General features: G+C 50.3%; 1 protein-coding gene across 4 annotated transcripts; it reads left to right on the top strand.

The window, feature by feature from the left end:
- Nucleotides 1-180: 180 nt before the first annotated feature.
- Nucleotides 181-25,498, top strand: NAGA (alpha-N-acetylgalactosaminidase). 4 transcript variants are annotated; one of them, XM_006120517.5, is made up of 9 exons: nt 181-294; nt 12,803-12,967; nt 16,110-16,284; nt 16,540-16,717; nt 17,522-17,616; nt 19,230-19,391; nt 19,825-20,022; nt 20,617-20,760; nt 21,601-25,498. In XM_006120517.5, exons 2-9 carry the CDS (start codon nt 12,813-12,815, stop codon nt 21,781-21,783), a joined length of 1,290 nt encoding a protein of 429 aa, XP_006120579.3. In that variant the 5' UTR covers nt 181-294; nt 12,803-12,812; the 3' UTR covers nt 21,784-25,498. The 4 variants fall into 4 exon arrangements, with proteins under 4 accessions (XP_006120579.3, XP_075791902.2, XP_006120577.3 ...); XM_075935787.2 differs by having other exon boundaries at nt 274-298; XM_006120515.5 differs by lacking the exon at nt 181-294 and adding an exon at nt 3,172-3,325.
- Nucleotides 25,499-26,472: the final 974 nt, after the last annotated feature.

Below are 26,472 nucleotides of genomic sequence, written 5' to 3' on the forward strand. Positions count from 1 at the left end.
TGCCACGTTTACAGCTTGTTCAGCTGCAGAGAGGGGGAAAGTTAGAACTAACTTTTAGTTCTATAGCTGTGTGGCCCGCGTGGTGTGTCCCTAGTGAGGTGGGACTGTCCCTAAACGGGAGACACCCAGCGGGGTGGTGTCATGTTAACACACCCCTGTCCTTCCAAGACGTGTCCCTGCTTTTCTCTCCTAGCTTTGGTAGGCACACAGCTGCCCGATCATGCTCTCTTTAAAGATATTAGATATTATCCCCTGACAATATGTCCATTTGTCATAACAAGAAGACAACTTTAGGTGGGTAAGTCTTCATCCCTCTTGATTCTGTCTTCTTAGCTGAGATGGCATTCAAACTTTGCCACATGGCAATCAGCCCATGTGTCTGCAGTCTAGGAAGTGCCACTTCTTTATAATTCTTTTGTGAAACCGCAGAAGTGCATTGGTCTTTTGTTTCTTCACCTTGCTGACTTTTTTACATGCAAACTTTAATTGCTGTTTGGATCTCAAATGCAGTTGTGGTAAGTGCTATCAAATATCAGACTGACATTGCCATATTGTGACAACGGGGGATGAAACAAAACTTGAAATAAATGTGGGTTTCTTTAATGTTCCTTGGAACACATGGCAGAACTTGTAGATGGGGATTGTACAACAACTTAACATCACACATCCCCTAACAAGCAGCAGTAACAGTGGGTAAACAGCTGGTTTCTGTGACCACTCTCTTTTATGGGGACCAATACAGCCCCATTGCTTCCATCTGATCCCCCTGTTTGTTTTATCCACTTATTTTCTATGGACTTATACTTTGATTGTAAGATCTTTGGGGCTATGGCTCTTTTTATTATAGCTTTCTGAGGTACTAATTAGGCCCCCATTATTGTGGTATCTGAGCATTTCAGTCTTTAACATATCTGTGATGCTGGCAGGCCAGCTTTGCCAGCTCTTACCAGGGCTTTAGGCTTCAGACCAATACTGACAATTAATTCATTGCTGGAAGCCAGTCTGGGTCACCTGTGTGTTAGTATGCTTAAGGTGGATATTGGACCCATAACAATGTGTTTAGATTTTATGAAATGTTTGTGGTTGCTACATGCATTGATCACCCATAGTATCTTTATTCCAGGTGATCAGGTAATATTTAAGTTTTTGCTTTGTAACTCTAAAATTTTTTTGCTCTGAAACGACAAACCCGTAAGGAGGGATCATCTTGGGTGCGTCTACACTACACCATAACTAGAAATAAAATATGCAATTTGAGCTATGCAAATTGTGTGTATTATTTCTATGCTATTTTGAAATAGCTTATTTTGTCATTTGGCACTGTCTACACAGCACTATGTTTCAAAATAAAACGCAATTCAGAAACGTCCCTTACTCCTTGTAGAATGAGGTTTATAGGGACGTCGGAATAGCAAGCCCAAAATAACAGGCTTGCTATGAAGACACGGGATAGCTGTTTTGGGATACTCTGGTATCCCAAAATTTTGTTGCAGTGTAGACGCACCCTCCTAACCATCAAGAAGGCTTACCAAAACTAAATGGGCCACTGTGGACAGCATAATACAAAGACTTACGAAGAGGCTTGATGCAAGAGGACATGCCCCATAAGCCTGGAAGAAGGGAATAAAAATAGTTGACAAGAAAATTTTTCATCTTTTTTGCTGTTTGGACTCTCACAAGGTTAAAGTTATGAAACAGAAGCAGAGATTCTCCAGGTCAAATTGGGTAGCCCTAAAGGAGATTCACAGCTGACAGACTACTACAATTCTGTCACCTAGTGGAGCCATAGACTAACTCACTTGTCTCACATGTCTGCCTGCTTTAACAATGTAGTAATTCTTTTTAAAATAAATCTTTACATAGTTTACTATAGGATTGGCTTTGATGTAAGCATCTTTGATGTAAGACCTAAGGTACAAATTGACTCAAGGTAAATGGAAGGTCTCTTGGAATTGGGAAAATCCTCAATATTTTGTCATTTTTATGCCTAGCAAACTAAGTCCATCTTGCTTGAGTGACAAGATAGTCCCCTTGGACAGATGGTAAAACTGTTATAATACCTTTTAAAGATAACATTTGTTCCTGGATTGGTGAAATCTAATTATGCAACATACCACCAGTTTGGGGTCTCTGTCCTGCTACTTGGCCATCTGCCCTGAGTTTGGCACCCATGGTTGCATGTCACTCCCCACAGCAGACAGTTTCTATTCTTAACAGCATTCCTCTGAGGTAGGGAAAAGCCATTTTACTGATGGTGAATAGATGTACAGAGAGACTAAGACCCAAATCTTCAAAGGCAGTTAGGCATCTCCCATTGTTTCTCTGAAATATCTCTGAGGATCTGGGCCATATCCAAGCTCATACAGGAAGCCTAGAAGAGGAGAGAATTGAACCTGGGGGCTCCCAACTAAGGTTGCCAGGTGTCCGGTTTTGAATGGGACAGTCCAGTATTTGAGCTTGAAAAAATTGAAAAAATAGAAATAAGAACATGTAAATGTCTGGTATTTTCTAAAGAAGATGTAATGTAGATTGTAATGTAATGTCAAGAGTGTCTGGTATTTTTGTTGAAACCATCTGGCAACCCTACTCCCAACTCCTAGGCTAGTGCTGTAGCCACTGGATATGGCTGGTGCATAGCATAGGCTCAGCCCATCCAGGCAATGATGGGAGATCAGTCCAATTGTGCTGGCCAGGGGGTTGGGATTGTTCACAGCTGGGGCTCCTTTAGCCACATGGGAAAGGAGGGTAGCTTGCATGGGGAGAGGGGGCAAGGTCACCTGCCGCCCATATCACTACACAACTGCGTGTGTCACAGACACAGGGTGAGTACAGGGCCCGATACAGTAGAAGCTTGGGGGCTCGAGGCTCAACCAGTACAACTATAATCATTAACAGGGCCTTTAGGAACCACAGTCACCTCAAAAGGGGGAGATGCGGCCTTCGCCCTGACTGGCAAGTCATCTCAGTCTCTCCCCTGGCATTGGTGGCAGCGATCGCTCCCTCCCCCCGCCTGCCAAGCAGCTGCTCTCCCAGGGACTGGTTGCGCTGATTGTCCGCGCCCGACAGGGCAGGCTCGGGAAGCGGAGGCTGCGGCAACCCCCTGAGAGGCCGGCGGCTTCGCCTCCCGCACCGGGCGCGCCCAGCCACCCCGCCGGGCTCTGCTCCGCTGCTGACCCCGCCCCTGCCTTTCCAAAGTTGCCAAACCGGTCGGTCAGGTGATCAATGGGCGGGGATCACGTGATGGCCCGCCCTGGCTGGGGTCCCGGCGGAGGGTGAGTTGCTGCAGCGGCTGCTTGGTTGCTACCCGGCGCCAGGACCCCTCCCGGTAAGTGACCCGGCGGGCGCCCGGGCAGGCGCAGGCTGCGGGCGCTGCAGGCGGACGCGGGTTCCGCGCTGGGGGCAGGGCTGGCGCTCTGCAGCCTACATGTGCCTGCAGGGAGCGGGAGTGGACAAGGAACCGGACAGATCCTGCCTGCCCGAGAGGGGTGATTCTTTTGGACGGGGTCTCTGGCTGCACGGTCGTCGACGTGCCTGGGTGAGGGCTGTAGACTTGGGATACTAGTGACTACAGTGCCGGGAGCGCCACACGGGCACTTGAACCAGCTTCAAGGCAGGGTCACCCCTCAAGATGAAAAAATAACTTAGTCACACACATTCAGATGCGGACTAGTGGGCTGGCAGTTAGTGTCAGGAGTGTTCACGGGTGTTCCCTCTAATTTTTTTTATGTCCCTCTGTGGAATGAATGTGGTGCCTGTATGCATGTTATGTGTAACACCTCATCTCCATATTGGTGCACATACCACATTCATTCTGCATGTGCATGATCGGTGGTGTAGGTGGGACTGAGGAGTTTGGAGTGTAGGAAGGGGCGTAGGGTTGGGGGCATGAGGACTCAGGCTGGGGATGAAGGGTTTGGCGTGCGGGAGGGAGCTTAGGGCTGGGGCAGAGGGTTGAGGTGCAGGGGTGAAGGCTGTGGTAGGAGGTGCAGTATCTGGGATGGAACTGGGGGTGAGAGGTTTGGGGTACAGAAGAGAGGACTCCCCCCAGTCTTCTCTCACTGCAGGAGAGGAACTTCCTCCAGTTGGGCAGGGAAAAGGCAGTTCTCTTCCTGCTACTGCAAGTCCACGCTGATAGGTATTGGGGGGAGGGGCTGGGAATTTTGTTGTTAAAATTTTGGTCTTTAAGTTGCAGAGCATAAATAGTCCCATGTGACTTGGGAAACCAGTATCACACCCTGAACAGCGAGTAAATGAAATGAATAGTTCACAGTTGTCCCATAGGCTGCCCTATGTTCATTGGACAAGTACGAATAACAAAGATGAGTCACAATCCTGGATAATTCCTGAAACCAGGGCCAAACTTATGAGTTGTGTTGCTCATAATGAGACATTCACTGGGCTCTAACCCTGGTCAGTTCTTGACCTCTACTGAGACTTCCAGCAGGAACATCAGCTTGCGAAAGCTGTGTTGGTGACTTTTTGCAGTGTAAGCGCAGTCTGGACTGAGATTCTCCAAGGTTCCACCCAGCTCATAGAACAGTCATCAAATGATTACAGCTTGTAATTGCTACTGATTTGGGGCTGATTTGGGATAAATAAACTAAAAGTTATTTATGACTCCATGTCCTACTTCCCCGGGCCTCAGAGCTACTTATCTCTCCATTGTAAATATGTTTAGATGATTACTGTTGCCAATGTGGGGTCCTCGACCTTCTCAGATCTCTGAGGATTGTTCCCCATTTTATCTTAGCAGACAGTGCAAAATCCAATGCTCGTTAAAGTCAAGGGAAAGACTCCTGTTGATTTCCCTGGTGTTGCACTGGGCCCCTACGGAGCCCAGCATCTCAGCACAGCATGGCTGTGTCTACACTGGCATGAATTTCCGGAACTGCTTAAAACGGAATACTATTCCATTTTCAGTTTTTCCGGAAAAGGAGCGTCTACATTGGCAGGCTGCTTTTCCGTAAAAGCCCTTTTTCCGGAAAAGCGTCTGTGGCCAATGTAGACGCACTTTTCTGGAAAAGAGCCCCGATCGATATTTTTGCGATCGGGGCTTTTTTCCGGAAAAGACTACTGGGCTGTCTACACTGGCCCTTTTCCGGAACAGTGTTCTGTAATAAGGACTTATGCCCGAGCGGGAGCAGAATAGTTTTTCTGGAATAGCGGCTGATTTTGTACAGTAGAGCATTGTTGCTTTTCCAGAAATTCAAGGGCCAGTGTAGACAGCTCGCAGCTTATTCCGGAAAAGTGGCTGATTTTCTGGAATAATTGGCCCAGTGTAGAGACAGCCCAAAAGTCATTTTTTCCTGGGAGGAGTTTGTGACTTGAGAGCCAGATCTTATTTGCCTGCAGGAGGTTCTCTCGTGTGGGAGGACTAAAGGTCGGTATTTCTCTGCTGGGAGCAGCCCAGTCAGTTTGGACATGGTTACAATCTGGCCCCTATACAAGGACCCACTTTTTTCTCAAAGGAAACATGTTGCTTTATATGGACTGGATTGAGATTAATGCCAATTTACCCTGCAGATTACAGATGCACATGACCCTTAGCCAGTGTTCCCTCTCATTTCCTCCACCCCGAGCCAAATGAATGTTCTTACATGCACCAGTGTCAGGGGATGTGTGACACAGAGGGGATGTGTGACATGTCATCTTCATATTGGTGCACCTAACAAAAATTAATGTGGCAGGAGTGGGGCCATGTGGTGCTGAGTGTAGGAGAGGGCTCAAGTTGGGGACAGAGGATTGGGTGCAAGGACTCTGGCTGGGGTGCAGTCTCTAGGGTGGGACTAAGGATAAGGGAGTGGGGATGCAGGAGGAAGTACAGGTTCTGGCCTGAGGGTGTGAGTTTTGGGCTAGGGATGAAGGCTTTGGCGTGCAGGAGGATGCTGAGGGCTCAGGGTAGGGCAGAGCACTGGGGCTTACCTCGGTGGCTCCCTGCTGGAATTAGTGAGCAGGGGTCCCCTTTCTCCCGCAGCACAGTGCTGGGTTTAGTGGGGATGGGAAGCCCCCTGCTTTCTTTCCGGCCAGCTTCAGGGCTTGGGGAGAGATGTCTCTCCCTGCTGCAGTCCTGAGCCCCTGCACAAGGTTTACTAGGAAGCTGTGAGATCACCCAGCTCAGGAGAATTTGGCTCCTAACCTACAATGCACCTCTACTGCTTGCTAGGTTTGCCTTGAATTTCTCTACACAGCTCCGCAGTACAACTTGGTCCTGACAAGGAGCATCCCTTCTCCTGCTATTCTAGTCGACATGGGCCTTCCTGTGCAGCAACAGTAATAGAATCATAGAAATTTAGGACTAGAGAGGTCATCTGAAGTCCAATCCCCTGTGCTGAGGCAGGGCCTAGTACACCTAGACCATACCTGACAGGGGATTGTCCACCTTGTTCTTAAAAACCTTCCACTGATGGGTTTTCTACCACCTCCCTTGATAGCCTATTGCAGAGATGCTGGGCTTATGCTGAGTGCTAAAGAAAAGTGGCACGTAGGCAGCCCCATGTGCCTAGACACCAAAAAGAAAAGAGAAGCAGAACTGCTCTGCGGTCTGGGGCTAGAGCACAGGACCAGCTGGAGACACAGAATCATAGAACGCTAGGAGTGGAAGGGATCTCAAGAGGCAATTTAGGCCAGCCCCCTGCCCTCACGGCAGGACCAAGCAGACCTAGACCGTCCCTGTAATCTGTGTGAGGCAAATTGCCATTAATGAAGGGTGAATGGTAGCTAGTCAGGCGTCCATCCAACATGTTATTAAAAACCTTCCACTGATGGGGATTCCACTACCTCCCTTGATAGCCTATTGCAGGGTTTTAGTTATTCTTAGAGTTAGAAAGTTTCTCCTAATATCTAACCTAAATCTCTCCTGCTGCAGATTAATCCTGCTACTTCTTGTCCTCCCTTCAGTGGACGGGGAGAACATCTGATCACTCTCCTCTTCACAAACAGCCCTTAACACATTGAAAACTGTTATCCGGTGCCCCCTCAGTTTTCTTTTCTCCAGACTAAACATGCCCAGTTTTTGTAGCCTTTCCTCGGAGGTCAGGATTTCTAAACCTTTTGTCATTTTGTCACTCTCCTGTGGACTCTCTCCAATTTGTCCACATCTTTCCTGAAGTGTGGCATCCAGTATTCCAGCCATAGCTTCACCAGTGCTGTGGAGTGCTGAACTGAATGAGATTTTGTAACATGGACCCATCTCCTCAGAGAGTACTGAGACCTGCCATGCTTGATTCTTTCTATCTTATTTATCTAGGTATTTATAACGTGTCTGTTGCCCAAGTGTCTGTGGCTGACATTAGTAAAAGCAGCCAGTCTGTACAGCTGCAGTCTCCTCCCTGCTGTCTGTCTGTATCTCTCTGTGAACTTGTGACTGCTTGAAGATTTGATGCCCAATCTCCAGACTAGTTCTACACCTTGTGAAACCGAAAGAGGGAACTTAAAAGCCTTGGCCACAGCTAGCTCCTTCTTTCCTATTTAGACCAAGTTCCACTTTCTAGTTGGGCAAGCAAAGCAAGGCCCCACAATCCAGGCAGCAGCATTGCTCTGTCTGCCACTTTTGCACCAGATCAATTCCAAAATTTCAAGGAGTGTTCTAGGTTCCATGGGGTAGCACCCTAGTCAGCGGGGTGGCAGCCAGGAAAGCCTCGTTGGCATTGCAGTCAGGCCCACAGAATGCCCATTTGGTGCCACAGGTGCTCTCTGGTAAGCTGTTCTCTGCACATGTAGCAGACAGGGTCAGTCACACACGTTCCCTTCCCCACTCTGGCCATTCCCTTCTCTAGCTGGCCAGTCAGCCCCGCACGCTAGTCAGCCCCCATCCTGCAGCCAGGCCCCTTGTCCCCCCTAAGTTTCCTCTGTGCTGCTGTGGAGCTGCCTAACAAGCCCCGCTCGAGGTGGCTGCACAGAGCGCTGCCTCTCCCTACCAACATCCAGCATGGAGCAGCCTGGGTAGAATCATCTCTCTCCTGACCTCGGCAGCTCTGTGGCAAGGAGGGGCCTCTCCCTCCTCCAGCCCTGGCAACTCTATGCCAGAGCTGGAACGCCTCCACCCAGCTGCAGCTGCTCTGTGTTGAGGCTGAGTGAGGGGCATCTCCCTCTCCCTGCTCCCTGGGCCATCATGCCCAACCCAGAACTGCCGCTGCCAGGGGGCAGGAACCTCTTCCCTGGCTCCCACCCAGCCTATCCTGGACCTGCTCTGGCTAGAGACAAGTGCCCTTCCCTCAGCTGTGCCTGCTAGAGCTGTGGTGGCAGTAGACTGGTGCCACTCACCTGGCCCGCAGCTGCAGTGATAAGAAAAGGCTGGATAGTCCTCTATCCCTAGGCCAGTTGGCACCCTAAACCCCCCCATCTCCAGGCCCACCCGAGTCTGCACCCCGCCATATGCCCCTGTCCCGAGCCCTCTCCTGTACCTCAACCCCTCAGCGCCAAAATGTGTCCATGTGCAGAATGACTTTTGTTATGTGATACATCACCTCCATATTGGTACACATAAAAATTATTCTGCCCAGAGATATAAAAATTAGAGGGAACACTGTTGCCCACCACTCTAGCCAGTCCCTCCCCAGCTTGGCCTTGGTTTGCCTGTGGATTATACACATGGCTTGGCTGCATGAGCAATGAAGTGTACAGCCCGGTACAGGAGTGGTCAAAATATGGCCCAGAGACTGGATCCGGCCCATCTGACATTTCTGTCCATCCTGCCATGACTCCAGGCAACCAAGGAAACTTCTCTGGCCATCGCTGGACTACTGGCAGCAGATGGAGCTCCAGACCCTTTTAATCACTGCCAGAGCCCCAGCTGGGCAGTGCTGAAAGGCTGGCTGGGGGAATCTGGCACCTACCCCACCCCTTATACCCCAGGCCCTGCCCTTTCCGGAATCCCAGAGCCGTGTCTTCCCCCATCTTGCTCAAGGACTCAGCAAGTCTGTTTCCCTTCTTAATGCCCATCAGATTTTCTTCTGCTACACATTGAGTGGCTTTCATTTCTTTTACACTTAGGTTCAGTATTTAATATGAAGTAAGTTGTAAGTAAAAGTTTAGCATTAGTGTTATTAATACACATTTTACAAGCGTTCACAAAACAGTTTGCAATATACATTGCCTTCTAAGATAAGCTTTGGATAATCTTGTGTTCAGTTAATTACTGAATTAAGAATACAAGTATCAGAGGGGTAGCCGTGTTAGTCTCAATCTGCATAAACAACAAGAAGTCCTGTGACACTTTATAGAGTAACAGATTTATTGGAGCATAAGCTTTCATGGGCAAAGACCCACTTCGTCAGATGCATGCCATCAGGTGTAGGAAAACTCCTGCTGCTCTCCTGCACCAAAGGTGCAACGCTCTGCTGGCCGGGGTGGCCTTCCATGCTACAGATATTCCCCAGCCGTGCTAGGCTGCTGGTTTGCTGTACTTTGCATCTCCACTCCCTAGCAAATAGCACCCACAGTTTCTTTGCTGCTAACTTGAGCAGACACAGATAGAAGTTCCACAGGGTGCAGATGAGGAAGAAAGCACCGTTTTTGCACAGGTGTAGGGGTGCAAGAACAATCTATACAGTGGGGGTGCTGAGTGTCACTTAACCAAATGTATATGAAGGGAGCCATTTCAAGCCAGGGGTGCAGCAGCATCCCTAGCACCCTTTGTTCCAGCACCTATGACCATGTTCAACACTTTCAATCCCAGCTATTTGAAAATAATGTCAGGGCCCTCTAATTGTGGGCTTTTTGAAATCTCCTGATTTAAGCCAAAAATATTAACTTTGGGGTTCTTTCAGTCTTTGGGAGATATGGCTTTTAGGGGTCACATTCTCAAGCTTTTCTCTACAGCCATGAAGCCCTGGGAGTAGGGATGTGAAGGACAAGTCGACTGTCCGATAAGCAAATGCTTATCAGATAGTCCACTAGTCGCTGCCCCCCTTGCTGCCTCTATCAGAAAGAGGCAGCAGAGGGGGAAGGGGGGAAGAAGAGGGGTTACTTTAAAGCAGCACTGCCGTTTGAAGCCTGGGGCTCCACATAGTGCTGCTGTTTTGAAAAGCTGCGTGCATCTTGGGGCCAGCTGGGGTGTCCCCAGGCTGCAGGTGACGTTTCAAAGTGGCAGCACCGCGTGGAGCCCAGTTTCCCAAAACTTTTTGTTCATCCCAGAGTGCCAGCACCTCCAAAGGGAACAGTTGGAAGGCACGAATGGCTAGAGCGTTATGCAGAGCAGGGAACAAGAAATGGGAGCAGAGGTTCTGGAGAGGTTAGGGAGCAAGGAGATGTTTATGTGGAAGGAAAATGAGGGGAATCAGTACAGATTCAAGAAGAGCAGAGAGACCTGATGCTGGCAGAAGGAAAGGGAGACTATTCTGGCAGCAAAGGGGGTTAAGTGGCCTGGAGGGAAGCAGGCAGGGGATGGCTGAAGAGGAGGAAGAAGCTGTGGCCAGGTGAGGACACAGTCTAGAGATGTAGTGTAGATAAGCTGCAGGCTCTGACTGTAAACAGTGCATACGAAAGCAAATACGTTTCTTCCACTCAGCCTGTTATAGAAGGTCACCTAAGGCAGAAGTGAGGATCAAAGATTAGAAAAAAAAAAAACCAAGCCAAGTACATGACCAGGTGCGTGTGCACTGCACTGTAAACTCGGGTCTGTGGGATCTGGGCTTTGTGTTTGTAAAGCTACGCTTGAGAGCCCACACAGCATGGCAGGCCCAGGTTTGCAATTGCTGGCCCCAGGTCTCACAGCCCTGCTGACACGTCCAAACTGCACTGCACTGACCTTCTGACTCAGATCTGCAGCTTGAGCTGCGCTCATACAGCCCAGGTGCTGAGGGCTTACTGTCTCAAGTCAGGCTGACTTGTGTGTGGACAGAAGCAGGGCTGAGGCTCAAACCCAAGTCAAAGCCTGGGCTTAGTATGCTGTGTTGACACTAGGGATCTTAAAATTCATTTATTCAAGTGAATATATAACCCCTGACGTTTTCATCAGTTACACAGTGGTGGGGGGCATTCGGTTCCCTGGAAGCTGGTACGTGCAGGGACCCAATTTAAAAGCCAGCTGCTGGCAGATACTGGCTCCTGCCTGCTCCCCCACACGGCTGCATCTACCACAGAGGCAGCAGTGTATGTGGAGGGAGGGTGGCGGGGGGGGCACAGAGGAAGGGCTGTGTGTAACCATGCACATTAACCTATGAGCAGTTTCACATCCCTGGTAGACACCCCGCCCCCATGTCTGCACACCCTGTCATGTGTCTTTTCCCATCACATTTGTGGCCCAGAATTAACAAAGAGCAAAAAGAAGCCGTGAGCCAGAGAACGCTGCATCCCCCTCAGGACAGCAGAAGCAGAGTTTGCCACAGTCCAGCAAAAGCCAATAGTCCAGCTCAGTGAGCGTATTGGGCGGGTGTGTTGCCTAACTGCTGGACTCTTGAGTGTACATTCTGGACACGGGAGTGCACTGGGCCATTACTAATGGGTGATGGTGCAGGGGAACACTGGGTATGATAAAGTCCTGCTTTGGGGGGCAGGTGGCACCTGTGAGGTGCTTGGGGGCAGTGTTCCCTTATGCGGCAGCACAGCTTCACAGGTCATTACTCAGCCCCTCCCAGTCAGCTCCTTGCACAGGCCCTGAGCCTCAGACTGGGCGGGGCTGATTAATCACCTGTGAAGCTGTGCTGCGCAGTTTAGAGGGAATGCTGCTTGGGGGCGCAGGCATTGCGTGCGCCGAGCCACTTTTCGAAGGCAGACTGGAATGCGTAGGGAGTAATGGAACGAATGCAGGAGGATCGGTGAGCAAACCGGGATGAGTCACTGAGAAATGGACCTGACATGGTACTTTGGAGGATGTGCGGGGCTGGATGGAAGTATCTTGCACAGGTGCTTTGGGGTTGCAGGGCACTGGACAGTGTGTGAGGGAACAGTAGGGTACAGGTGGAATATGATGGTGTCATGCAGGTGGGATGCTGGGCTGCAGGTGGTGTGGTAACATGCCGAATTGCAGTCAGGGCTCTGGGTCACTCATGGATTGCTCTACTGGAGTTGGTGTTTGTGGCAGAACCCAACAAAACTCTCTCAGGCAGCCGGACTAGAGGGAAGAGGAAGTGGGGATATGGAAGGAACCCAAATGCAGCCATGGAGTGAGTGATACAACCTCCCCTCTGAGGTGAACAAAGGCAGAGAGGGGCAACTAACAACAGAAGCCACCGCAGGTTCCTCCACAGATACTGCAGCTGGGTTGGCCTGGAGCTGATAACAGAGTTGTGGTATATAATTTGCATTGGGCTGGGTTGGGAAAGGGGGCTGGACATAATGTAGCCATGTAGTTAAAATTACAGCATAATGGAATGAAATTTACTAATGCCAATAAAGGAAAATTGCTATAAGAAGGGGCTGCTTTGCCATAGTTTTGGGGTTTGTCCTGCCAAAATTTCACCCCCATGGAGCATCGTGTCGTGACTGGTTACAGGTAGGGAGGGGTGGGGCTCTAGCAATCTGGCTGGCCACCAGAGCAATCCGGACCCTGGACTGGGAATTCTAATATCAATGTGTGTGTGTGTGTGTGTGTGTGTGTGTGTGTGTGTTAGCTGCTTTACCATTGTATTCTCAATAAACGCTACATATTGCCTTTTCCCTAAAAGGGTCTCGTGCTTATTATAAGCATAGCAGTGGCATATCTCATTGTATTCCTCTCCACTGTCAGTGTGTGCTGGATGGGTGGGCAGGACCAGGTGACCCCCTGTAGAGGTAAACTCCTCCTCCCCCATTGATTTCTGAGGCAGGAGAGGGCTCTTTCCACTGAAAGGTTTCTGAGTCTCTCATCAGCATTTATCCCTAGTTCCAGAGCAATGAAGCTGGCAGCCTTTGTCTCTGGCCTGGCCCTAGTGGCCTGTGCCCTGGCTCTGGAGAACGGGCTCATGCGGACGCCCCCGATGGGCTGGCTGGCATGGGAGAGATTTCGCTGCAACATCGACTGCAAGACTGACCCTGACAACTGCATCAGGTGAGCCAGGTAGCACTGGGGGCTGCCTCTGGAGATGAAGGGGGAGGACGTTTGTTCTGTTTGAATAGCTTTTGGCTTTTCTGGAGAGCACAGGCAGAAGGGGGACTTTGAACCTTGGGCTGAGCCATTTCCACTTCATCTCTTCCCCCCATTCAGAGACACTTAGGCAGAGTCTGTCCCTCTCTGTCCCCTCCTCTCCCTCACTCAGTCCCCACCTTTGTCTCTTCCCCCTTCCCCTCCCCCAAGCCATTTGGCAGCTGGGAAAAATAAAAGGTGTGGATGGAGCAGAAACATCTGGGGAGTGAAGGAGGTGGCTGCAGAGGGGTTGTGTTGTGGCATCGTCTGAGGTGAGAAAACTAGACTCCTTTCATGCAAGACTCAAGTCAGATGTGAGGCAAAGATCACTAACCCCCTGTACCATCACGTCTCCAGGCCGAGAAGAGTCTTTTTAAAACATTGCGAAAGCGATAGACGGAAGGAGGAAATGGCTGCGCTGGGTCGGTGTGCTCTGTCTCTGCCTCCCACCACTAGCAGCACTGATGTCTCATGTTTCAGAGGAAGACTTAAATTGTCATAACACCCTCAGTTGTGCCGTGTCACATCCTAGAGATACACTTCTTGACCCTGGCTGGAGGGGGATTGGAGAGTTCCACTGTGACCTGAAGCCACAGGGTTGACATCCCTGTTAATTGTACTCCAGCTGGCGTCTCAGCGTTTGCTGTTTTTATTCATGGAAATGTCAGATCTAATTTGGGAATCTCCTGCTGGGATTCCATTCAACAGACGGGCCTTTCAACACCCCCCATAGAAACAAGGCACATTATTTTAAGGGGAGGGACAATGTTTCCTTTCCCTCCAGCATCAGAAGCACACCCGCGGCCCACACGCTGTGGTGAATCAGAGCGCTGCTCATTTCTGCGCTAAGGCCTTCTGTGGTTAAAGCAAAGACCAAAGGGGAGTGCCAGCCTGAGTCCTGGAACGTGATCAGCCTGCCCCTCCACCCGGTAAAATGATCAAGGCAGCCTGGATTCCCCTCCTTGCTCTTTGATCCTGCTGACAGTCGGGCAGGATAGAGGACAGCAAATTAGACAAGAACTTGCCTCGAGGCAGGGTTTCAAAAGGGCTTGGAGATGAGTGTGCAGAGATATCGCAGTGGGGGTGGCCCTCAGGGATTGCTGATTTATATATAATATGAATGAGCCACAGCCATGTATTTCTGTACACTGAGCTGGTCTATGGAATCGGACGTTCCTGTCACTGTGACCCTTGCACAGGTTCCCTCCCTCCCTGTGGTCATTCTGGGACACCCCCTCACAGGAGGTCAGCTCAGACCACGAGCTCTTCTGCCTGGGCACCTCCCCATCTCTGGATGCGAACATAATACAAATCATAACTCCAGCCGCTCCCCAGAGGGGTGGACAGAGACTCCCCCTCTTCTCCTCCCACCCATCATCAGTATTTGAAGCTTGTCCATTCTCCTTGTGAAAGTTGGTGCCTGGCTTCCCATTCCCCCCCGGCTTTTCCACTCAAGGAACTCCTTGCTGTGCCACCTACACAGGAGTGCCAGCCCTGGGGGAATCAGTGACCATACTACTAGCTGGCAAGGGGTGGAAAGCCAGAGGCATGAAAGTAAATAAAACAAATCCCAGCAATAGAGCGGCACACCAAAAACAACAGCCTAACAAAGGGGGAGGTGACTTTAGTAGGAACAGGAAGCTAGGATCTAGGGAAGGAAAGGGTTTGGGTTAACTAATTGATAAACAAGCTATTTACCCACCTCCAAACACTTTCAAACTTTTCCAACCCCGTCTTCCCAAGGAAGATGCTGGACTGAGGTGGTGCATCTGGAGATGGAGTGGTGCAGCGCTGTGGCACTGGCAGATGGCAGTGAAGTCACCTTTGGTTTTAGTTCACCCCTGGTAGGGAGGGTGCCGCCACTCTTCCCTGGCCTGGATTCCTCAGCTGGCTTTTTGTGGCAGGTGTGGGACTGGACCAGTCTGTGTCTAGATATTGGTCCCCATGGTGCTGGAGCCTGACCTGTGCAGTTAGAGTTTCAGAGCAATGGGACTTCAGTGATGATTCCCTGATTTACACTTGCTGGCTCTCTCCTTGTCATTGGTCCAATGGTCTGTCTGGCCACGCCCAGATCACCTCATGCAGAAGCCTCTCAAGTCCCTGGTGTCCCCAGCTAGCTCCTTCTGCCCCCGTCTCTAGCTCCAAGCAGGCTGGGAATGGGGTGAGGGGATTTTGGGAGGTATGAATTGTAGCTTTTTTGGTAGGGCTCCCTGTAGCTGAGGCTGGAGCCCAGGAGCTGCGAAACTGCAGGTGTGGGTTGTATGGCCAATGTGGGAGGGGACTAGCCCCTCCCCATATAGGCCTCGAGATCCCCACCGACAGTTCCGTGTGCTGTTCTGGGACCCTGGTAACCAAGAGAGATTGAGAAACTGGAGGGCAGTTAAAGAACAAAACTGCTGATGGGCTTGGTAGGCATGACTAGAAAGAGCAAATGGACAAAATGTGCCTGCACTGGCCACATGAGAATTGAGGGAGGAAACAGCAAGGCAAGTAAAGAGAGGGAGGATAATTCAGTGGTTTACACTAGTCTGAGGTGTGGGTTCAGTTTGCTGCTCCCCACAGATTTCCTGTGTGACCTCATCCTCTGCTCCCCTATCTGTGAAATGGGGAGACTAGCATTCTCCTAGCCCAGGGGTGTTGTGAGGATCGATACATTACAGCTTGTGAGGGGCTCAGATCCCACAGCCATGGAGGGCAGAGAAGTTCCAGCTCTGAGAGCTGTAAAGAGGCATAACAAGAACCATTTCTTATTGATGAGATCAGGTGGACAAGGGAATAGACTCTCAAGGGAAGTGAACATTGCTGGAGTCCTTTAAAACTGGACTGGAGAAAGGCTTTAAGACTCTGCTGTGGAGACCAGACCCCTGCAGTGCCAGGGGAAGATGTAACCAACAGGCCTTTTCCATCTTGGTTAACGGTTGAATGACCCATTGTGTGTGAACGGTTTGTGCTGCAGCCTTTGGGGAAAAAGAGGAGCAGGTGTTAAGTGCGGTTATTAGTGGGTTTGTTTGTTTTGTTACCTCTGCTTGCTCTGCACCTGTTCTCTCTCTCCTCATCCTTGGGGCAGTGAGAAGCTCTTCGCTGACATGGTAGATCGTCTAGCGGACGATGGCTGGAAGGAGCTGGGCTACGTGTACGTGAACATAGACGATTGCTGGATGGCGAAGAAGCGGGATGCAGCGGGGCAACTGATCGCAGATCCTGAGAGGTTTCCCCATGGGATCAAAGCCTTGGCGGATTATGTGAGCGGATCCTTTTGATGTAAAGACCAGATCCCGAGAGGGAAGGGAACATGGGGAGCATAGAGGGTTCTCAGTATTTCAGCCACTTGTGGCTTTGAGGCCCGTGACCTGTGAGATGTGGGAGGTGATGCTCTAGAGCAGTTAGCGATGCTGAAGCTTTGTCCACTCTGACACATTTCCTCCCCCCCAACACGTACCTCCCTGAGTGGCAGCCAGGGAAGCGGACGCGCTCTTACAGCCCTTTACTTCACACAGGCACACTCCCGGGGGCTGAAGTTAGGCATCTATGGAGACCTGGGCACGTACACTTGCGGGGGCTACCCAGGCACCACGCTGGACCGGATCAAACAGGATGCTCAGACCTTCGCAGAGTGGGGTGTAGACATGCTCAAGCTGGATGGCTGCTACTCATCGGAAGAAGTTCAGGCCCAAGGTGAAGACTGTGTCTCCCGGCCTGAGTGGACTGAGACCCACACCACTCTGTCCCTGTCCTCAGTGTCAGAAACTGGGAGGACATCTCGCAGCCTGTGGGCCACCCCAGACGGGGGCTTCTGCATGTATCGGGGCAATGGGACTGCCATCTCAATTCCTAATCCCCATCTCCAGAACCAATAGGCTGATTCTCATGGTGCTTCCCTTGATATGCCAGGGACTCTGGGGTGGTCTCTGAGGACCCTGGAGGCATGTTTCAAGAGGGACGTGTTGAATGGGGACCGGTGGCTTGGTAAAAGGCCGAGAACACCTCTGCTAACGGGCAGGAACCTACATTGTGTTAGGTTCATTTCCTTGTGCCTCCCATTCTGGACCTTCATCTCCGAGCTAAGTCCCTAGCTGGGATTTTAGCAGGTATTCAAGATGCTTGCTTCATACTGGGGCTACAGAGCTTTCAGAAACTAGCCTTGCACATGCCTAGGAGGCTGTCTGGGGAAGTGGGGAGTGGGAAGGGAGATTGGCCATAAGGCAGAGCAGTTTTTCTCCAGAAATCCTATAGGTGGCCAGAGAGTGGCTTGTCTGATGGATCTGGGTTTTGGTGGGCTACTCTGTGTTTTGGCAGTGTTGGTGGGGGAAGTGGGGTTTCAGCCTCATGAGTATAGGTAGAGAAGCCTTCAAATTTTTGAGTCTTAAGGAAGGCAGCTTCTATTATTTTCCTTTCCTCCCCCACCCCATGCTGCTTTCTTTCTAGTTCTGTCACTAGTGCCAGTCATCTCCTTAACCAACTGGATTTCTTGTCTCACAGGCTACCCTAAGATGGCAATGGCCTTAAATGCAACAGGTCGTCCCATTGCCTATTCCTGCAGCTGGCCAGCCTATCGGGGAGGACTTCCACCTAAGGTAAGGCTCACTGGAAACTTCCTTTAGTTTTCCTCCAACGACACATCTAGAGTACATTTTATTTTCAAAGGAGGATATACAAATTTCTGTGGAATTTGCATATCTTCTTCCGATTGCTTTTTCCAAAGGGGGTCTTTCGAAAGTGAAAGTAGTCTGGATGCAGGGTTTTTAAAAAAAAAAAAACAACAACAACCCTTTTTCGAAAAACCATGTAAACCTCCTTTTTTAAGGAAGAGTGGTTTTTCGAGAGAGGTTTTGTTTGTTTGTTTTCCCGGAAAAAAACGTGACCAATCTATTTTCACTTTCGAAAGACCCGCTTTCAAAAAAGCAATTGGAAGAAGATATGCAAATTTCCACAGAATTTGCATATTCTCTTTCGAAAATAAAACGTCGTCTCGACATGCCCCGAGTGTCCTGCACTGACTGTCCTGGGGGGAGCTTTTATGTAACGTTGTCTGAATTCGTAACATCTTCGTTTCCTCCCTGCCCTCTGCTCCAGTTGCTGTGATGGCCGTGTCGGCATTGCTCTCCGAAAGGGAACATGGGCTGGCAGACCGGGTGTGGATCCCTGTGGAAGGATGTCAGGTTGGGGTGGGAGAGGAAGGGCAGTGGTACCAATCTGTGGTGTTAGTGAAAAAGGACGCTCCTGAAAAGTGGCAACATCTACAGGAGAATCACTGGAGCTAAATGTAGAGCAGAGGCCTGTGGGACACCTTTTTCCATCCCTATCCCAGCCAGCCCAGACTCATTCCCTACCATGTGTTCTTCAGGGCACTGTCCAGTTTTAAAGGACTCCAATGATTGGCCTTCCCCGGGGGACTCCTCCACAGTGGAGCATGAGTTTTCCCTTAGCTCGCTCCCCTTCCACCTCTGCCCCACCGCGTTCTAGGCCTTTGTGTCACCAGTTCTCAAGGATAGCCACTGTGTCCTCCCCCACCCCCACTTGCCTCTAGCTGGTTAGCTAGGCCATTCACCTGTACCCACAAATCAGGCCCCTGGCCCTGGAGTCACCTTGGGTGTGTCTAGACTACAGAGTTTTGCCGACAAAAGTGGACTTTTGTTGACAAAACTATACCTGCGTCTACACTACCGCTGAGTTCTGTCGAAGCTGGTAAACCTCATTTTACGAGGCATAACGCCTTCTGTCGACAGAGTTTCTGTCGACAGAAGGTGTTATTGCATATAAACTGTCCTTTGCATCTACACTACCATGTCGACAAAGCAGCTTGCTTTGTCGACAAAACTGAATGTAGTGTAGACGCTCTTTGTCGACAGAAGTTTTGTCGACAGTATCTGTCGACAAAACTTCTGTCAACAAAAGCCTGTAGTCTAGACGTACCCCTTGTACTGCACTTCTCTGAATTCCCACTCATCCATCAAGACTGTCTTAAATCTGAGCCCAGTGTTCCCAGTGAGTCTTGCTGTCAGCCTCTGAACTAGCGATGGAATGTACAGTGTATGCAGGGGAGGAGTACTGGTATTTTTCCCCCTCCTTTTTTCCATGCGTCTTTCTCAACCGTCCCCATGACAAAGGATGACTCCTCAATTCTGCGCGTACATCCTCTTTCTCTCCTCCCTCAACTGCCCCCTTCAACCATCTTGTTCTCTTCCAGGTGAATTACACCCTTCTGGCAAACATCTGTAACCTCTGGCGTAACTATGGTGATATTCAAGACTCGTGGAACAGCATCCTCTCCATTGTGGACTGGTTTTCAGCGAACCAGGATGTGCTGCAGCCGGTGTCCGGCCCTGGCCATTGGAATGACCCAGACATGGTAACTTTGGGCTGTTGATGGTGGAGGGAAGGATCACCAGGGATTTCCTGTCTAGAAGCAGGGTGGAGAATGGTTGGCGGCAGTTCATGAACTCTTCGAACACCATACAGGCCTAGAGTTCCGTAGACTGCCACAGCTGCCTAACCCCTCCTCTATCCTGGTCAGCATCCCTCGTTCAGCATGAAAGGCCCTAGCATAGGGGCAAGGTGTGTGTGGGGTTTAAACGTATTAGTATTTCAATTAATGAGTATTTAACATCTGTGAGCATGGATGTGGCTGGACACCTTTACGGTCGTGTTAGTTGCTAGCCAGGAATCCAGTGATCATTCTCCATGGCTGGGCCCTGCACTGACTGCAGCATTTGTCTTGTTAATTTGTCCTTCTGCTCTTCCGCTCTCTCTGCCCCACCCGCTGCTCCCCTTCTGTGCCACAGCTGATCATTGGAAACTTTGGCCTCAGCTATGAACAGTCCCGATCCCAGATGGCTTTGTGGACAATGCTAGCGGCCCCACTCTTCATGTCCACCGACCTGCGCACCCTCTCCCGCAGCTCCAGGGAGATCCTGCAGAACCAACTGATGATCAAAATCAACCAGGACCCCTTGGGAATCCAAGGACGCAGGGTCCTTCAGGTATAGAAGGAAGCGTGTGGGAATACAACAGCATAGGGGCCTGGGAGAGGGGAGTGGATGGGAGAACAGCTGCTGAGAGGTACTGGCTGGGTAGCAGGGGAGAAGGAGAGCCGAGCCTGGGAATGGCTGGGGATTTTTGGAATTAGCACAATATTGGGGGAGGCCTCCATAAGGAAAGAGGAGGTCCCGTTTCCCCGCCGGCAGGATTGAACTAAGACACGCTTGTTATTAACAGCTCTAGTATTCCCCTCGTCCATTCCTTCCCTGCCGGACTCGGCTGCTTTGTTTGTCCTCCCATTCCCCGTTTGTCACTTGGTTTGGAGAGGGTTAATCTTGGGTTTCTGGGACCCTCTGGCAGTGAAAGAGAGGCCGTCAGATAATCCCAGTTCACTCCCTCCTGCTGATGCCCGATGTGTAGGTGCTGGGCACCTCCTGCCCGACACAGAGACTGGATCAGCCCTGCTCCTAGGCCCCTGCCAGGGCAGAGTCATGAGCCATCCCGAGAGCTGGTGAGCATTTGTGGGAGCGGGTGGCAGGTGCAGGGAGAAGTGCAGAGAAACTGGAGATGCACCTAGATACCCTCTTTCTCCCTAGGAGAAGGCTCGGATTGAGGTATTCCTGCGCCCGCTTTCCCACTCAGCCAGCGCCCTGGTTTTCTTCAGCCGGCGGACAGACATGCCGTACCGCTACACCACCTCCCTCAGCAAGCTCAACTTCTCCGCCAGCGCCGTGTACGAGGTGAGACAGGAAAGCCCAGCAGGGCCCATCCCAAATGCCCTTGCCATGCAGGCCCCTTAGAGTGGGGAGTGCAGACGCCACATTCACACACAATGCACTGAGGTGCAGAGTTCCCCTCCTGCAATGTGCCCTGCAATGTGCCCCTGAATGTAGTGTTTGCCTGACCCCTCAGCCTCACACAACACGTAGCACTGGTGGAGACCACAAGCTGCCAAGTCCCAGCCCCAGTTACATCCACCCACTGGGAATGGGGCCTGCCCCTCCCCAACAGGCATTCCAGGGATTAGCGTGGACTCTGAATGCTGCTGTCCTGAACGCAGGCAACTGGGTCCTTTCTGGTGTGGAAAGCTCCTGCCCCAGTTCTCTCTCCAAGATGGTGCTGGGGGGCGGGGGCAGTGATCAGACCAAATCACTGACCAGCCTGGCCCAGGAACTTTGTTTGGCAGTGTGGTTGCAGGTAGGCTGTCGTCCCCTGGCTCTCCCCAGCTACAGTGGATCAGGCTTGCTCAGGGTGTGAATGAGAGATTTCTAGTAGGGATGGTGGGGAGGTTGTTATTGTGTCTTGGGTTTTCTGGGATCAGTCTGGTTCTTGGGGGTTTTTAACTGGAACCGTTCCCACTCCTGCAGCCTCTAATCAAAATCCCTCGGGGCTGGATACAGTGGTCTGCCCTTGTTGCGTAGCGTTACTGTGCCCTGCTGTACACTTGCTTATTTGGCCTGCAGGGGCGGGAGCGGGGAAGGAGCTACACTTCCAAGGCAGATGAGAGATCCCAGTATGTAAATGGGGTTTAAAGTACTTTGGGATGAGACACGCCATGGAAAGAACCATGTCTCTTCCAGGCCCAGGACGTGTACAGCGGCGGGATCATCAGTGGCCTGAAGGCTGAAGAGAACTTCACTGTCATTGTTAACCCCTCGGGAGTAGTCATGTGGTACCTCTATCCCACAATGTACCTGGAGCAAACCTGGAACTTGGTCAGACAGCACCCCCAGGAGAAGGGCTTCAATCCGTTTGACCTGTGAGGGGACCAGCATTGGTGTTATCAAGCCTCCTATTGGGTACATGTTTCTCTCTGTCCAGGAGTGACTCCCATGGGTGTACCAACATTTCATGGGGCGGGCGTTTTCCTTGCTTACAGCACAGCTAATGATCTACACTTAACCTCTTTGTGCCTTGATTTTCCTCTCTCTCAACCAGGGAGAATGGTTACCTACCTCCCAGGCGTGAGATGAGGGTTGATTCATTTCTGACTGTAAAGTGCTTTGAGACCCTTCCCTGGATTGCAGAACATGGCTCCTGTGGGCATCCGCTAACTCTCAGGACTTAAACTTGGTTTTGATCCCTACTAGAGTAGTAGCAGCAGCTCATTGAAGAAGTCCTTTCTCCTACATTTGCAGTAGGGCCATAGAGCTGACCATGGATGTTCCTGTCACGAGCGAGTCTCCGTGGAGATGCGATAGAAGCAATCACATGTTCCATGGCCATTTCCTTCACTTTGAATTTTCATTCTATCAATCAGCAGAACTGGAAGTGAATGAGTTGTGAAAATATTGGCTCCTTCAGGAGGCAGCCGTGTCCTGGAGCCAGAGCAGGGCCCTGGGACTTAAACACCTGAATTTCAATGCTGCCTCTGCCCGTGCCCAGGAGCTGCTAGAGGCTATGTCTGCACTAGCCCTGCTATAGTGACGCTGCTATGGAGCTGCAGCCCTGTAGATGCTTCCTGCACTGAGAGGTGGGGCTTTTTCTGTTAGTGGTGTTAATCCACCTCTCCCAACAGGCAGGTGGATGGAAGAATTCTGCAACATCAACAGAAAGGCCTAGGCCAACCTAACTGCAGTACTCAAGGTGTATCATAGCCACAAACAATGTAGTTAGGTTGATCTGATTTTTAAGTGTAGACTAGTACATCTCAACCCACGCCCCATTCAGCACAGCTTGTGGCACATGTGACACCCTCCGGGCCGTTCTGGTAGCATAAAGGTTGTGTGTGTAAATATGGATCATAACACAGAGCTGCATCAGCGGAATGCAATGGGAAATAAATTGAAAACCACTGGGCTATGTCTAGACTGGCATGATTTTCCACAAATGCTTTTAACGGGAAAGTTTTTCCATTAAAAGCATTTGCGGAAAAGAGCGTCTAGATTGGCACTGACGCTTTTCCGCAAAAAGTGCTTTTGCGGAAAAGCGTCTATGCCAGTCTAGATGCGGTTTTGCACAAGAAAGCCCCGATCGCCATCAGGGCTTTTTTGCGCAAAACAGTTTTTAGCTGTCTACACTGGCCCTCTTGCACAAAAACATTTCCGGAAAAGGGCTTTTGCCCGAATGGGAACGTCAAAGCATTTGCGCAAGAAGCACTGATTTCGGACAGTAGAACATCAGTGCTTTTGCGCAAAATCAAGCGGCCAGCGTAGACAGCTGGCAAGCTTTTGTGCAAAAGTGGCTGCTTTTGCGGAAAAACTTGCCAGTCTAGATGCAGCCCTGGTGTAGTGGATCAAGCTTTAGTTTCCTAGTCTGTAAAATGTGGACAATATCACTCAGACCTGAATATTATTAGTCCACATGCCCTGCAAACAGGAGCTCGATAATCATAGAATCCCAGCCTGGGTGAGCCTGAATATTAGCACTGCCCTAGTGCTAGATACTGAGGAAAGAGACTGTCCATTACAGCACTAGCAGAGCAGAAACTAAACAGGGTTCCCCAACTGCTGCTAAGTCCAGCCTGCCTCTTCAGTTAAGTCACAGAACAGGCTGGAAACTTAAAATGTTCTCCACTGATTATGCCGTGTTCGCACTGTCAGAAAAGCGCCCACACTAACTGTACAGAGCTTTGCTAGCTGAGAAAGCAAGCCCCTACACTGCCTGGTTAATTGCTTGATGGGGGCTCAAATGCTTGTGTGCCCACAATCTTGTCCTGCTGAAAATCATTTCATGTTAGCACCAGGGTAACCCACCAACTGCATTGGCTGTTCCTGCTGGATGGAGCCAGGCTCTCTTCCTTTGCTAGCTGTCCCACCTTCCAGGATTTCTCAAAGGCAGGTCCATGCATACTTGGAAGTCTCCCTGACCAACAGCCTTTTAGCTACTAACACGCTGCCAGGTTAGGAGCCTGTCACTTGCAGTAAGGCCCCAGACCCACATCTGGTTGCACTCCATTGTCTGAAAGGAAACCGTGTTGCTGTGTGTCACACTAAGTTGTGCTAGAGAATTATTGTATTTGCTTGTTGGCAGTGGAATGTAGTAACAGGAAGAAAAACAACCTATTGTCTCCATCCCAGCTAGGCCTATGCTGATAGAAAAAGGGCAGGGGTAGCAGAGTGTGGGCTTAGCTCCTCATTAGTGGAAGAATATTTCAGAATGCCAGGGGCCCCTCCAAGCTGGATGAATGTGACAGACAGCAGCATGTGGTTTGGCCATGGAAGGGAATGTGTGGACTAGCAGATGCTAACTGGATGGTGCAGGCACTTTGCAACAGGGCTCTGAGCCAGGCTGTGTGTGTGCACACCAAGACACACGCAGATGGCTGCCTGCTATAGTAGGAGGTACTGTTGATACAATGGGAAATGCCTGTGCTTTAAAAAGCTGGGTATTGACTCTCTGCTAGCAGAGCTGGCCTTGGTCATTTTGGACCAAACTTCAACAGTCTTTCAGTAGGTGATCGTCCCCATGCAACATAAGGGATAGCTGTTTGTTAGTGCGCTGCAAGCTTCAGGGCCAGCCTGGGGCATTTGGGAGAATCTCTAGCCCAGTAACGGACAACCTTGGCTCCCGGTGGACCTCAAGAGTGTCATAAATCAAGATGGTCTTTCCCCATAGGTTAGTTTTCCTCACAGCATTTGCCAATGGAACCAGAGCAGTGCTCCAATTGGCTGCAGCTCTCTGTCAATGCTGGGCAATCAGCACGCTCCTCACTTCACGTGCCCTTGTTTTGTGTGTGTCACTTTTGAGATACCAATAGGAAAAAAACTATGTGGATGGAAACCAGCAGAATCAGGCAACTCTGTGCATGGGCAGTGGTAAACAACGGGCTTGCAGGCCACACACACAACTGGGATGGGCCAGACCTTATCCACCACTGCTCTCATCTCTCAGCCCTCTCCCCTACCTGCAGAAGTAGATGCAGCTGCTGTTCCCTTTCCACTTCCGCAAGCTGATAACACCGATTTCCAGCTGTTTAGGTTTTCTCTGCAAGGAAAAGGGTTAGCACCTGCTGTAACAGCTATTTTGCATTCCCTGCATAGGCCCCTCCACTCCCTAGTCAGCAATGGGAAGCGGGGCATAGCCCAAGCTATACAAAACCAGTTTATACTTGTGATAAACTCTACATTATGTTTTCCAATTAAAGCAAATGAAGGACCAGTTGCACTTCCTGCCCATTCAAAAGGTGCCTGCTGTGCACTTGAGCACTGTCAGCAGGCCCGTAGTTTCTAGCGGTTTCATTTTTAACTAGAGAAGCCAGGCACATCTCTTTTATGGTAACTGCTGTCTAACAAGGCAGCATAAAATGCGTTACCGTTCAGATTTGTAGAGTGCCATAAAAGCCACCCAGGGAAAGGTGACTATACATTAGAGCAGGGGAGCTGATGCAGACTGGGACCTAGTTTGAAAGCATTTATGGGGCAAGGTTATTTCTCCATGAGGACTCAGGCTTTGCTGCCACAATCAGATTAATTTTGTAATTAAGACTCCTCTTTTAAACAGGTCACTTGGTCTACAATAAAAACAAATTTAAGATTATCTCTTGCTGCGTAAGAGTCGCTTAAGTTTCCCTTTTATCCTTGCCTCAAGAAGAGAATCTAGCAAGTCAAGTGATGAGGTATGGGGCCCACTGTGTCCCCACTTGGACTTGGAGGGGAGGGAAGGCGGTGGTAAGAGAGGCCCTAGGTTCAGTGTAGGACCTGTATAAACAGAGCAATCCTTCTGTGGACTTTGTCATCAGCCAGAAAAACATCCCCAGAGCAACAGTAGAGGTGCCTCCCGCACCCACTAGCTGTATACAGAGTAGGAGCAGACAGCCCGAGGGCAGGAGTATCTGTCCTTCCCAACAGCTTGCACTGAGATGCGCTCAAAGAATGACTTAAGCTTTCCTCTGTCCCATTGCCCCACAGGGTATTCAGTGTAGGCTGCGGAGCCAGCCAAGCTAAGTGCAGGCAACAACTGGCTGCTGTTACACTTTTGTAGCCTTTCATTTTTCCTCCTCTCTCCTTGCACGACCTTTGTAGCGCTGCAAACCAAGGTATCAGCAGAGAGCCCGCCAGTGGAAATGTGGCACAGGGACCCAGATAGGACAGCAGCCAGTTTCACAGCAGATGGGACCATAGGCACAGACTCCATCTCTTACAACTTGGAGTGTTGTAAAAAGGGTTCAGTGACAGCTGTAGAGGTAGCAGTTCTCAGCCCTGAGTTTGTGATTGTCCTAGGCCTGCCTTATTCCCAGCTTTCAGGAGAAGAGCCCTCTTTCACCGAATAAAGTCTGGGCTGTGCAAGACAAGCTGTATGAGTGCAGGTGAATGTGTGAGAAAGGTTAAAATCCCTCTGGGACACTTCCATCCAAAAGCAGGAATAGCTGACCATCACAACTGGGCGGCAGGGAAAAGAACTGGGCACCTTCCACTTTTGCTCCTTAGTAAAAGGACATTGTGCCTATTGTGGAGATGAGGGCAAACAAGCCCCTTGAGGACAGCTGCTTATAGAAGAGCAGCAGGAATACT

Source organism: Pelodiscus sinensis, chromosome 1 (genome assembly GCF_052426305.1).
Source record: "Pelodiscus sinensis isolate ZL-2025 chromosome 1, ASM5242630v1, whole genome shotgun sequence".
NCBI classification, from domain to species: Eukaryota; Metazoa; Chordata; order Testudines; family Trionychidae; genus Pelodiscus; species Pelodiscus sinensis.